Raw genomic sequence first — 14,272 nt, 5'->3', positions numbered from 1 at the left:
GATCCTCCCTAAGAGTCTATCCCTTTCCATTTCATTTTCACATTATCACTATTTTGTTTTAATTTTTTTTACTTCTATATTTAATATGTTATCAAATTAAATAAATTTTAATGCAAAAATATTAATACACAAATCTTCGTTGTATTACAATATTAGAAAAAAGAATACGACGAGATGCAAATTTAAATAAAACCAAAATAAAGCACCAGTGCATATGCCTCTGTGCCCAAATTTCTTCAATCTTATTGTGTTGTAGACGATTGTGGGCTTGTTTTAGGCGCATGTCAACAAATGCTCGAAGACGCTCGGCGTATCCATGAGGGACACCTTGACGGTGGGACTTCCTGGCGACTGATACGTCGGATTTTGCACAATTTTAAGGCCATTATTTGGTCCGTTTTGAGTGTCAAAGTTTCATTACATGTCATTATTCGCATATTTTATCCATTTTGGTATTTTGACGTGTTTTGTGAGATATGTGCAATATAGAGCAGAAAAAGGGCATAAAAAGGTGAATTTCCGGAAGCAGGAGCTGAAGGACGCCTAGCGGGCCGCTGCAACATGTGCAGCGGTCGCTGCAAAGAGTCCAGAAGACTCTGACTCTCTCCAGCGGTCGCTGGGCCCTTGCCAGCGACCGCTAGGAAAATGCAGTGCGCGACAACTGTCTTCAAACTCAATTTTCTGGCGATCCTGAAGTCTTATCAGAGTGTTCTACACACCATTCTCTTTGTCTTGAAAAGAGCTTCAAGATGGTACAAGAATCATGTAAATCGGAGTTCTGTGGAGAGAGTTATGGCCGTTCTACCAAAATCGCACAAAGCTGTCAGCTGCAGTCTAGGCGAAAATTTAAAGAAGAAAAGTAGATATTACCTTATGAAGCCAAATCTTTTCCTTCTACTATGGGGAATGAAAATTACATCTTTCCTAATACTTGGAGGAAATTTATTACCAAATTTAAATCCTTCTCAAGCCTATATATACCCCATAACCTCATTCATAGAATTCAACCATTCCATAGCCCTAAAAAGGAGAGCTTTCATAGCTCCTCCTCCAAAGCCTATATATACCCCATAACCTCATTCATAGAATTCAACCATTCCATAGCCCTAAAAAGGGGAGCTTTCATAGTTCCTCCTCCAACCCTAATCTTTCACCCTTCATCTTTTTGCCGATGAATTCCATAGCATAAATTTGAGAGTTCTTCATTGTGCAAGGGGTTGAAGAAGGAATCAAGAGAAGATCAAGGCTACAAGGATTCAACCTTTGGGTTTTATTTGCTTTAGTTCTTTGAAGACACGAGTGTTTGCTAGTGTGCACAGAAAAGAATAACAAGTTTCCTAGGTCCAGCAAATCCACTAGATCACAAGGACTAGGAACTCACTGGTCGTTGAAAAATCTCGGTCGTCGGACACACAGATCACTTCTTCAAAACCCTCAACCACTTATACTAAAACTTAGCACAGGAAAGTAGAGATCGATCCCACAGAGATGGATGCGTAATGAACATGCTCAAGGATTTGGAAATGATTTTTGGGTTGGCTGCTGCCACGCATTTTTGGGTTGAGGAAATTAAAATACACCTGGTATTGAAATCTGCTAAGCTAACGGCTAGATCTAGACAAAACAGAAACATGCACGCAAACTGGAACAGAGACAATCGCTAGATCTAAGAAACTATTCTAAATTATCTAGATTTGGGAAATAAACTGACGGTGGGGACCATGACTGAAAAAGCAAGTACGGACGAAAAGCTGAGAAAACAACTAACTAAAGTACTAACTAACAGCGCATCATCTTCTTCAAATCAAATTTCACAAAACAGAAGAAACTGGTATGAAACGTAATCGGAAAACAGAGCAGACTGGATTTTAACGATTTAATGAAGAACAATTAAGAACTAAACAGATCTATGGCTGCTAGACGAAGCAAAACAGAAAGTAAACAGAAAACTCAAAATCCATGCACAACTCGACTTCCCCTGTTCAAATCCAACCTCGGATGCTAAATCCACTCCGGATCCAAGCATCCGACACAAACTCCAGCCTAAAAAAACATTCCATAACTTTAGATTCAACAAACAACCTCCGGTCAACAACAACACCGCAGATCTACAGCCAAATTCCCCAGATCAAGCACCAAAGTGACAAAAACAGAGATCAACATGTAACTTGCCGAAATAAAAGCTTTTAACAACAGGATCAACATAGATCAACACAAGATAACACAATATAACAAAAAACTAAGAAATGCATAGATAATCAGTAACATCAACAACCAAATCGACTTCCAAAAGTGAAGTTCGAACGAAATAGAGTGCAAAAGAACCGAAAGTAAATAGATTGTATCTTCTCCCTCACGCGGACGGTGTTACGACGGACTTCCTCTGAAGATTGGACCCCTTAAAACCTAAACTACCCCAGAACTCCCATTTCCCCAAGTGTGTGTGTGTTGTGTGTGAGCTAAGAGCGAAAAGTTGTATATGTTGTGTGTTGCATGCTCCTCTATTTATAGGCGTTGAAGTGGGGCCCAGCGAGGTATAGATAGACTTTGTTGCCCTCGGCTATTGACTCCCTTCTTCTAGCCTTCTTTTCCTTAAATTCTGTTCACTTCTCCTTCATTCCTTCGCTAGTCCGTTTCCTCCAGCATCTCCTAGATCTAGCGATTTTGTCACACACCTGGCTTAAAAACTGTGTTAGACCCAGCAAAATATAGTGCTTTTCACCATATAGCCGATGCATGAAATTAGCCTTATCATTCTTATTTTCTTATTTTCTTATTGACTTCCCTATAATCTATGTTTTTATCTTATTCTTTCATGTGTAACTAAATTCATAGGATTTTAGGGATGTGTTAGTAACTTTTATTTGGTTTATACAATTCTGTTTTCTATTTAATATCCGTTTTGTTTATACTTCATTTCTTCCTTAAGTTGTTCGGTAATACTGCATGTTTGAGTGACACATTCGATGCTGATTTAATATAACTTGCTACATAATCGTGAGAGGAGGTTGGCGAGTTAGATCCACTTAATAGACACTACAATTAGCTTCCCTTAAAACGACACTGTTAATTGAGAGTGAGGACTTTTCAAGGGTCTTAGGAGCTTTGAGTTACGAATCTAGGATTGACAACCCTAGTGTTAGTAATCTACGCGTGTATCGCAAGGGCATAACTTGTGTGATTCGTTTTATCGAAGAATAAACTGTGCTAGGGTATTGTAGTTGGAATTTGTATAACCATAATTGTGAACGCACATCCCTAGAATTCTCTTATCTCTTATCTCTCATATTTTATCTTTGTGATATAATTGCATTTAGTCGATTGTTTGCTTTTAATTGTTTTTATTTTCAAACATCCAAATTCTCTTGTTTCTCTAGATAGTATTTGATGCTTAGTACATAATAGTCAGTTGCAATTATATTCCCCGTGTTCGACAACCCGGTACTGACCTTTAGCTATACTAGATCTACCCTGTATACTTGCAGGTATTTTTAGTGCTAAATAAATAGTGCATCAGCGACACCGTAGCTTGGTCCTGCAATGTGTTCAACGGGGACGTTGTCGACTTCTTCACCTTCATCATCCATTATCATGTTATGCAATACGATAGCGACATAGATGATATCAGTGATATCACCTTCGTAGAAGAACTGCGTCGGACCTTTGACCAATGCCCAACATGATTGGAGCACACTGAAAGCCTGTTCCACATCCTTTCGCGCCGCCTCTTGCCGTAGGGAAAAATAAGTCCTTTTCAGCTCAGTTGGAAAACTGGTCATCTTCATGAAAACGGGCCAAGTTAGGTATATGTCGTCCGCCAAGTAATACCCCATATGATACTGGTTACCGTTGGCGGTGAAGTCAACCAAGGGGCCTATTCCCTGGCATTGGTCGTTGAACAAAAGCGAGGACTGCAGGACAATGAGGTCGTTCTTCGATCCGGCCACATCGAAGTACGCATGCCAAATTCATAGCCGTTAGTCGGCAACGGCTTCCAGAATGATGGTTGGGCGCGTGCCCTTGAACCCGGTTGTAAATTAGCCTCTCCAAGCGGTTGGATAGTCTTCCACTGCCAATGCATACAATCTATGCTTCCTAGCATACCCGGAAAGCCGTGCACCCTCCCGTGCAAATCGAGCAGGAACTGACAATCTTGTGTGGCGGCTTTCGCAGATAGGTGTCACGCCCCGCCTTTCTAAGGATAGAAAGCTAGGGTTATCGCGACTGGGGTGGGATATAAGAAGCGGGGAAGAAGGGTGAATAACAAAGGGATAATTGGACTTGGCTCGAAATCATAGAAATGACTTGAATAAAATCAGAGTATCGTCTCATCAATTACATAAACTCAAAAGAAATATTGTTTTAGCGGAAGCGTTCAAGAGCGAATGACATCATGTATGGAGACACGATACATCCAATCACCATTCTATCAAAGAACATACGCCGTTTCTGCTCAAGACCGCCCATCGTCATCACTGCTCAACCTGCACATAGGGAAACATATGTAGGACTGAGTACTTGATGTACTTAGTGAACACAAGCCAAAACGATTTTATAAAAACACTTATGTCATGCCACCATTGAGTGAATCTCGGTCTTTACTTTAAACTATCGAGAAAGCACTAAAATCATTTCAAGCACAAACTTTCGACTCATCTCCAAGTCCTTCTCAACATTATTTCAAAACACAACCATTTCTCCTTGAGTTCTTTGAAAAAAATTGTCATATCTGTTATTTCTGGTGCCGTGAAAGTGGCAACCTCCCACGGTCACAATAACCGGCCAACCCGCTAGATGACTCACGGTCCCAGGTGTACACTAGTCAAAGTAGGGACGCTACCCACACTAAGACCCGAATTCGATTAACTATACGTGGCAACAACCACTTCAGATAGGTCCTATAGACCACATCAAAACTATACATGAACTGAGAATGTGGCCACATTCCGAGTCCACTAGACCAACCAACTCGAAGAATGGCTCCCGATCCACATGTTGTGTACACTAGCCTGGGTGGACACACTCTCCACACCCCCAAATTCGATTATAAAATAAGTGGTCTTGTAGGGACGCTACGCTCCCCTTACTAGACAAACAGATAGACATTTCTCAAAATAAAATATGGCATGACAAAATATTTGTATCCTCATTTCCTTTCAAAACCAGTTTGAAACATAACGCATGTTTATCGGTCGGCACCGAGCATCGAATAACATCATATTAACCAAGTCGAACATCGTATAACATTATATCGGCAAGGCCAAGCGATTCACAATCCACTGGAGAAGCTATACATAGCAACACATGACAATCACTTCCACTTTAAGCACATATATCGCATCGTATGGGTTAATAATAATAATTTCGATCGTACTTAAAAGGACATCTCTTAAATAGAAAGCCCACACATAGCACCAATTTCTATATAAGATAGACTTGGCACATAATTCGTATTTAAACCGAAAGCCCACAGTAAAACTTTAGTTCGAAAGCCCACCTCGTTCACTTAAAAGATCTCACACTTGCGTATTTCCTCTTTCCGAACTTAGAGTCTCACGGAACAACTCTCTTTAGATCACAAAGTAATAACACAACAATCAGCGCGAGAAAACTACTGGTTAGAATGCATGTACCCTAATTAAAGTCTTTTATCTCTCTTATCATCTTTCGCATATTTTCGATTATTCGGCAGTCGCCCAAGGTGTCGCGTGCGACGCCGGTAGGCCGCTCACGCTTAAAATTCCTCCCTTGGCTCTTTGTATTTCCTCCACGGTTAATTTATTTATCGTCCCAACAATTTATATTAATTAGTGGCCCAACACATATCATTTTACTTAGCCCCCCTTATTTCTCCATTCAAAAAAATAGTGAGGCCCAAAAGAGTAGCCCAACTATACTCTCATCCTTATTTCTCCTCTATCAAAAGAAAAAGGCCCAAAATACTCCTCCTTCTCCATCGGTTCTGTCTCACTCTCTTTTTCTTGCTACTGCTTTACATATTGTGAAAGTGAGAATGATGGTGAAGTAACCGTGAATTTAAAAGAGAAACAACCTGAAGTTGATTAGGATTAACTCCTACTTAATTGGGTGATTTAATGGGTAATTGGTGGCTGCAATGATTAGCGATTAATCACCTTAATTGTGATTAATTTGGTTTAATGGCTATTGATGTGGATTTATTTTGTAATTAATCACCATGAATGAGATTAATTGGATGAATTAATCCCGCAGGTAACGGCTCAAGCGTGGGAATGGAAGCTGAACAAATCTGATGTATTTTTGCTAAGAGGAGTTACACTTGGAGAGCAGATTGGTGAATCTACCGTGAAGAGGAAAAATAACGGGCTCTAAGATGTCCCACTTATTTTAATTTAATTGGACTCGTTTAGTTGAGATCCCCACTTGTAAATTTTATTTAGTTCATAGGCCCAAAGCCTCTTTTGTAATATAAACATTGGACCCCATTCGCGAGAAATTAAATATTAATTTTTCTCAAAATTTCATTTTTAATCAACATATCGCATTCAATATAAAAAATTTTACTACTCAAAAATTTGCGGGTGTTACAATAGGTGAGCCCGAAAGTCTGGATCACGCCTTTACAAAACTTCTTCAGACAATCCAATCGGGACCAGTCGTGTCGGCGACGTGAAAATATTTGTCGAACATGTCGGCCGATCCTCCGTATGCCAACTACCTAATTGCAGTTGTGCACTTCTGTAGTGGTGACAGTCCAGGCTTGCCGGCGGCATCCCAAAGCTGCTGGAAGTCCTGGTAACGCAAGAATAGCTCTCGTCGCATTCTGAAATGCCGACGGAAAACCGTCGGGCCCTACCGTGGGTCCTCGGCAAAGTAATCCGCATACAGCCGGTCGTAAGCCTCAGTGTGGTCACGACGATCGATTGACGGTGGCAGATTGGCTTGGAACCGCCTCCTGGTTCGCTTCTTCACGACGTCGCTCCGCCCTCACAAGCACGCGTTGTACCATTCGGTTTATTACTTCGTCGTCGGAATCACTACCCCGAAAGACATTAATATTCTACTAGAGTGTGAAAGAGTATTGTATAAAATGAGATAATATAAGATGTTGGTGTGGGAAATGTAAAGAATGAGATGTGGTATTTATAGTAGATAAAATAGAATAAAAAAATCAAAAAAAGAAAAAAGAAAAAAGAATGGGCCGATGATCGGCCCATCCCCCCGCAATGGATGGCCTATCATCGACCATATTCCATCGGCTTGGGCTAATATATCGGCCTTTGGGAGGGGGCGGTTGATCGACCCTTTCCGTGTAATGGTTGGCCGATCGGAAAGGCCTCTCCATCGGCCAACCATTGTGAATGCTCGTACGCGTTGCATTGCATTTACTTGGACTTTTATCTATTTGTTTGGCTTTATTACTTCATATTTTTTAATTCCAATTTCCTTTTAATCTATTTGTTTGGCTTTATTACTTTACATTTTTTAATTCTAATTTCTTTTTAATCTATTTGTTTGGCTTTATTATTTTACATTTTTTAATTCTAATTTCTTGGTGAAAGTTATTGTTCAAGATGGTTTCGGTTGGATGGAGGACATTGTGTTTAAGAATCAAGATGATGCAAACTTTTTATATTTGTTTGATGGAGTTTGTTGGGATATGATTATATTATTTTTATATTGTTATTGTATCGGAGTTCTATAATACAAATGAACAATATTTATTTGGTTGTGTTGGAATTTTATTGATTTAAGATGTTATTTATTTTTCATCTTTGCGTTGATTAAGAAATTTTGATTGCAACAAAGTGATGATTTTATATTAAATGATGGGTTTATCAATGAATACAAATGAATATACTCTTCTCGGGAGCATTACAGTCCTTATGCTCCTATAGAGATATAACATCCATCCAATTTGAGCCTTTTGATTTCCAGATGTGAGGAGTAGATTCCATAAATCTGGCTTGCATCGCTTATTCATTTCGTGGCATCGGATGAGTAAATTTGTCAGTTCATGGATGAAAATGATTTCTTCTAAGTTGAAGGTGTGGAATTTTAGGGGTCATTCAATGCACGTCCCAGTCAATTCACATTCAATTGAACCTCTCAACTCTCTCTCTGAATCTTTCCACTCCTTGCAAAATCGCTCACATATCTCAACTCCTACCAAATTTGACAAACTGTAGTTGCAAATCTTCATTTTTTTTCCATCACCGAGTCAAAAACTAATCATGAAATTCAGAACCGAAGTTCCATCTCTACCCAGAAGTTCCGGCGTTGTTTTTAATCTAAATTTCAATTTCAGTTTGTTTTGAAGTGGCTAAAAGACTCAACATTTTGAAACCTCCGACGACTGACGGCGTTGAAACGTCTGCAAATGGTAAGTTTGTGGTTTATTTATGTATATTTCTGGTGTGGGGATTTGTGATTTCTTATCCGTTTTCTGGGGTGGGGTCTGAAGATTTTTTTTCACAAACAAACTCCGATTTCAGTGTTTCGTATTTGAAAAATAGTTGTGTAATGAAAGCGCAGGATTCTCACAGTGTGCATTCTTTGCAATTAAACAAGTAGAATCACTAATAGGTCAAGCGGAATCACCGAACCATACTTGTCAAGCAAAGCCTAGACCTATCTGCGTGTCGCTGGACGCGCTATCGGAGACTGCGTTCAAAACCTTAACCCACTAGGAGCACCGACAATGCTGGAAAGTTTCCTAAAATAGGCCGACAATATGAAAAAGTAAAATGGGGACACATTTCCTAAACTAACCAGCCTGGCAGGAAAGCTATGAAAAGCAAAAAGAAACAAAAGCAACTTGCAGATCTAAATCCTAACAATCAATTACTTCTTCTTCTTCATGTAACCAATCTAAGAACATAGAGTTCATGTAACCTTGATAGCATGGATAGTCATTGTTTCTAATTAATAGCGTTTATTATACTATATACTTTATTAGATACCTACTCCTTTTATTTTTCACAATTCCTTGTTTTTATGAAATTGTATATGCTTTCAAGCAGTATGTTCTAAGAGAGTTTAGTATGTATATATACTCGTTCGAACTTTTTAGAGATATTGGTCTCTAAAATTATAAACTTTGGTCAAATTTTGGTATTTTCCACTTACTTTAAAATTGGTCTAAAATATCACAAACTTTACATTCTGTTTGCTATTTTCCAAACCAACCCAAATAAGATATTTTCGGCAAAAACTTATTCTACATGGGCAACCATGAAACGTTTATAATATTTTCGACCACATTTTATGTTTGTGACAAGTAGGATAAAAAGCCACGTAGAAGATATCCATGTTAATTTAGTTTTGCCGAGTAGGATAAAATATCCATGTACGTTACTCGAATATGGTGATTGACCCGTCGTGGAAAATAACAAACGTAATATAAAGTTTATGATATTTTAGACCAATTTTAAAGTTCATGAGAAATACTAGAATTTGGCGCCAAAGTTTATGGTTTTTGGGATATCCCAACTTTTTAATCTAACTTTGTTTTTATAATCATATACTTACATTTGTAATGTGGCAACGTGATTATGTATTTTGCAGCATCTCTCAGCCTAAGTGAGTAATGAGCGGGAAAAAAAAAAACTAAATCTGTAATAATGGACCATACAATCAAGAAAACACTATATGTGATAGTTTTATCTTTATGTGCACAATTTTTATCATTCGGCATGCCGTGGCAAGTTGAATGTGATTTCTAACTCTAGGATATTACATGCTTGATTGATCAATGATATGTGCTTTGTTGTTATTCAAATGACGTCTTGTTCCTGGTTCTCAAAGGGTAGTTTTGGCATTTATTGTTATCAGTACAGAAGCTCCTTCCAGGGAGTAAGGGGTATTATACATTTTCATTGTTATGTGGATCACCATGCTATCAATGGCCTGTGTTTTTATCAAACTTTTGTGTTTCCTGCTATGCTTGTTTCACTAATTATATTCTTGCATTGAACAGAGAAATGGTCAGTACCTGATTGATTCTCAAGCTACTCCAACCATGCTCAACTGCCTCATGTAAAAACTTTCATATTTTAGGTGTGAATTCATTGTTGATTTTATGTATAGATAGTGCCCTCTTACCACATAAAAATTGGCTATATGACTTTGTTTGTCTTGTAGGTTTGTAGAGACAGAAGGGAGACAGGGTTAGGAACACTGAAATTGGGTAAAAGCATTTCAAACTCACTCAATTTGAAGAGGTAAGTTCCGACCCCACATAATTTCCTACTGAGATGCTATTCTTTCACATGGAGATAGCTCTAATGAGAATACATTCGCACGAGCTATGCAACACTATCTTGTTGGTGTCATCAGTGGAGCTCGCTCTTTTCTTATTTTTTCTGTTTTTTTATGTCTAGTATGTAGGTCTACACCACTCATCACTGGATGGTCCGGATATACAAATTGAAGTCCCCCATGGGAAAACCAAGAAATCCAAATCGGTATGCTATACAATACATACTACCTGAATTAAATTAAAAGTGAATGCAATATCAAAACTTCACCATCAGTGACTGACATGTACCATCATTCGAAGAAATCTGGCACTCCGACTAGCTCGAAAAGAAGTGGAGCAAGAAAGAAGAATCCATGGCAGTAAGTACCCTTGCTCATGATACATTAGGATAAAGGGTCTGACGACTTTGATGTTCCATATAGAGAAAAGAGAAAATGATTAATTGAAGATATTGTGGTATTCTACTTGTGATATTTGTAGGCCCCTTGATCAATTGAGCAATGTTTAGAATAATTTTTTATTGGCAACCTTAGCGAATGAGGTGGTTGACAAAAAACATGTAATGATAATATAACTGATTTAGATCTGGGCCTCTGTTTTTGGTGCTAGTTAATAGTTATACACCTTATGTATACTCATAACTTACGGATAACTAATTGATGTTAATGACATAATAACATGAGTCAATAAGTATAAAAATAATGCTGAAGTGTTTCTCAGAGTCTAAAAATGACACTTTAAATTTCCAAACTCTCTTATTATATAGATTCAATCATTATAAAAGGATGTAGAGGCATTTCTTGGCACTACTTAATTTGTCCCATAAGAAATCATGTCCAAGATTATAACCAAGCACCAAATACAATTAGTTTTCCTACTCAATATGTACCCATATTCCACGGCTCGGAACCTCTCGATGAACAACAAAGACAAGATAGTGCCCGGGCGGAGCAAGCCTTGCTGTGGGCGGCGCAACCACCTTGATCCTCCCATTCTGCACACTCACGAGCTTCAAAATCAGCAACCTCTGGTTCATAGAGTAACCATGTGTGGTGAAGGGCGGCGAGTACATCGTCACCTTAATATCACCCTGCTTAACATCTCGTGATCCAATCACCAAATCAAACTCTACTCCATACTTCAATTCCCTTTCGGTTTCTCCATCCATGATTTCGACACGGTTGATCACCATATCTGGCGCCAAATATGGCGGTGAGAACTTCTCCACCCTGAGCTCCGTAGGGAACTTGAAGTTGTCTCCATATTTCTCGAGCTTGTAGAAGGCGTTAGTGTTGCTACCGGCAACAAGGATCTTCCCATCAGGCAACACTGTAGAGCATGAATGGTACATCCTCGGGACAGCGGAAGGAGCCAACTCTTGAAACCGTACCCCCTTCTCTTTATTCGGGCTATACAAAACTGGGGTGAGATTAGGCACATCCGCTGCATCCCAAGCAGAAGTCCCCGACTTCGCGCCATTAAGCATCAACACATCTCCGGTTGGGAGAAGTTGCATGTCCCCCATCACCCGCGGCGTAGGCATATCCTCCTTCTCCCAATCAGCTCCCTCCATGTTGAGGTTCAGCCTCCCGCAGTCACGTGCAGCCTCCACAAATGTTCTTTTCGGCTGTTGCAAGTCTGACAGTATGTAAGCCTCGCGGGTGTTCCCACCGCATACGAGGATTTCAATGCTAGGGTTGTCTGTACTAAGATCGATGGGGAGGAGAGCGGACATCCCTGAGGCGGGATAGTTGCGGGAGCCGCCTGCTAAATCGGGGAGAGGGCGGACGGTTTTGCCGGTGCGGGGCTCGAGGATGATGGACTTGTGGTTGGCGAAGACGAAGAGGTTGCCGTCAGGGAGGAGGTTGACGAAGGGGTAGAGGTTGTTCTCGCGGCCGGCGTCATCGTTGGTGTCTTCGAGGAGGGGGAGCTCGAAGAGCTGGGGTGTGAATGTAAGGGTGTCTGGAGGGACAATCTCGTAGTTGTAGGCGTTGCGGCCGCCGACGAGGACGAAGTTGCCGTCGTCGAGGGTATGTTGAGTGGCGTACCAGCGGTTGGAGAAGAGGGCTCGCTTGTTTTCTTCGAAATTGCAGTCATTGCATGGCTTTAGAATTCTCACGGATTTTAGGCCGTCTTTGTCGCCGCCGGTGGAGATCAGGCTTCCGCTGCGCGAAAGCCCGCCGGATGAGCACCAAGGGCTTGAGTCCACCTGATTCATTTTGTCATTTTAAACCGTCTCACAAAATTAGTCCACTTTCTATTTTTTTTAAATAATTTTAACTATCAATCCTACTATCCACTTAATTACAACACTTCATTTGTTTTTCTGTTTCTCTCGTATTAAAACTCGTATCGTTCCTAGGATAGTAAAATTCGATTGTTTGGATTATTTGGTTTTAGTTTTGAATTACTTATGATAAATTGGAGAATTATTGTAACAAAATGAAAAAAAAAAAAAAAACTTCTAATTTGTTGTTTATGTTCTTGCAAAAATACATAAAAGCCAAGACAGACAAAATCAATAATAATTTTGGGAGAATATTTTTATTTTTTTATATTATGAATTAAAAGATAATTAAACAATCTATTATATTTTGGGCTGATAGATAGAGTTAAAGCTTGAGTTGTTCAGTACAAATTTAATCATAAAAACCAAACATTTAGATAAGAAAGTTGTTCGCACATTTCATATTAGTGTAAAAAAGAGAAATAAAATCACTTTATAAAATCTAACAAACCACACCTCCTATCACCAAATTGAATCTAGAGTTTATATAGCGTGATATAGTGGAAGTTGTCGAAGTATTTGCATCAGAAGTTATTTTTGGAAGCTTTTCAATAAAAGGACATAGTTCTGCAATTGTGATTGATTGGACACACCATGCAGCAATATGTACAGAACTTTTACTCGAGCTTAATTGGAGTCATTTTTAAAGCTAATAAATTTGTTTATGCTCTCACAAGTTATTTGTTTAAAGCTGATGGAAGAAACGAACCTTGACGGGTCTAACATGAGCGGTCTCGATATCATATTGAACGGCATGAGCCGTACAGTCCTGTTTCGAATCTGTCTGCCTCCCCCCAACCCGAGGTCTGCAAAAGGGCGGACTATTATCGATCTCCGACAGCCCATTGCTGGTGGAATCGTGCCATGCAGCCTTGTTGTTAGGCATCAATTGAATGTGCATTGCAGAAACACCCGAATTTTGCGAATGGATCTCCCAACTCCCAAGCCTTTCATTTTTGGTTTCGAGTTTCTCGATGCCATAATACATCCAGGTCCCTCCGCCTCCGTCTTCAGGGTCAGGGACATCGCTTGTTGCAATTGGTGGCGGTGCCGGCTCCGGCTCTTTCTTCCCAAATGGGATACTAAAGCTGAATCCTTTGAAAAATCCAAATTTTATTTTTGGGGGTTTTATAGATGCCTCATCTTCTTGACTATGTATGACATGCAAGAGAGAGAGGATGAGAAGAGATTTCAACAACCTACCCATGTGAATGTAGTTTGCTTTCTCTGGGTTTTTTGTTACCTTCATTAGTGTCATGGTTTATATATATGTCTAAAAAAGGAGATTATAACTTAAGATGTCCCTAGATTTGAGGATTGACTCTCACTTATTACTTCAAAATCAAACATGATTGGTTGTTGCTATTTCTAGTGTATTACTTTTCTTTCTATTGATCAACAGCAAATATGAGTCTTTACTTTTTTTGGTGGTATATTTATTTGGGGTTCCAACTAGCTAGGAGTATATATTTATTTGAGAAGAACTTACTCGTAAACGTTCTTTGCCCTTCTTCTTCTTCTTCTTTTTTTTTTTTTTTTCTTTATATGATGGACCGATAAAAATGGATAAGAATGAGACTATTTATAGTGTGGTTTTTTATTTTGCATTTCAATATTTCTACGATGGATAATATGTGTGGACTACTAAAAATCTAAAATGAAGTTAAATGAGAGAGTAGAAAATAATCCTTTTACAAACTTTAACAATCGTAACACAATTATGCTTGATTAACATTCTGGTTAAA

General features: G+C 39.2%; 1 protein-coding gene and 1 long non-coding RNA gene across 2 annotated transcripts; one reads left to right on the top strand and one right to left on the bottom strand.

The window, feature by feature from the left end:
- Window positions 1-7,883: 7,883 nt before the first annotated feature.
- Window positions 7,884-10,826, top strand: LOC125209078 (uncharacterized). Its single transcript, XR_007174298.2, has 5 exons — window positions 7,884-8,362; window positions 9,959-10,038; window positions 10,123-10,202; window positions 10,362-10,445; window positions 10,541-10,826. It is a non-coding gene; the product is annotated as an uncharacterized LOC125209078 (long non-coding RNA).
- Window positions 10,827-10,996: 170 nt separating this feature from the next.
- On the bottom strand, window positions 10,997-13,743 carry LOC125210707 (putative aldehyde oxidase Art an 7). Its single transcript, XM_048110283.2, has 2 exons — window positions 13,237-13,743; window positions 10,997-12,449 (listed from the first exon to the last, which is right to left on the bottom strand). Exons 1-2 carry the CDS (start codon window positions 13,732-13,734, stop codon window positions 11,115-11,117), a joined length of 1,833 nt encoding a protein of 610 aa, XP_047966240.1. The 5' UTR covers window positions 13,735-13,743; the 3' UTR covers window positions 10,997-11,114.
- Between the last annotated feature and the right edge of the window lie 529 nt (window positions 13,744-14,272).

Source organism: Salvia hispanica, chromosome 3, assembly GCF_029641045.1.
Source record: "Salvia hispanica isolate PSC_SH4W2 chromosome 3, Shi_PSC_v1, whole genome shotgun sequence".
In the NCBI taxonomy this organism is placed as follows: domain Eukaryota; kingdom Viridiplantae; phylum Streptophyta; class Magnoliopsida; order Lamiales; family Lamiaceae; genus Salvia; species Salvia hispanica.
The sequence above is the reverse complement of the archived record's forward strand: the minus strand, read 5'-3'. Positions and strand labels throughout refer to the sequence as shown.

Coding starts and splice junctions, on each gene's coding strand:
- LOC125210707 (XM_048110283.2), bottom strand. CDS start 13,734: ATGGGTAGGTTGTTGAAATCTCTTCTCATCCTCTCTCTCTTGCATGTC. Junction 12,450..13,236: donor CTCATGTTAGACCCGTCAAG/GTTCGTTTCTTC, acceptor AAAATGAATCAG/GTGGACTCAAGCCCTTGGTG.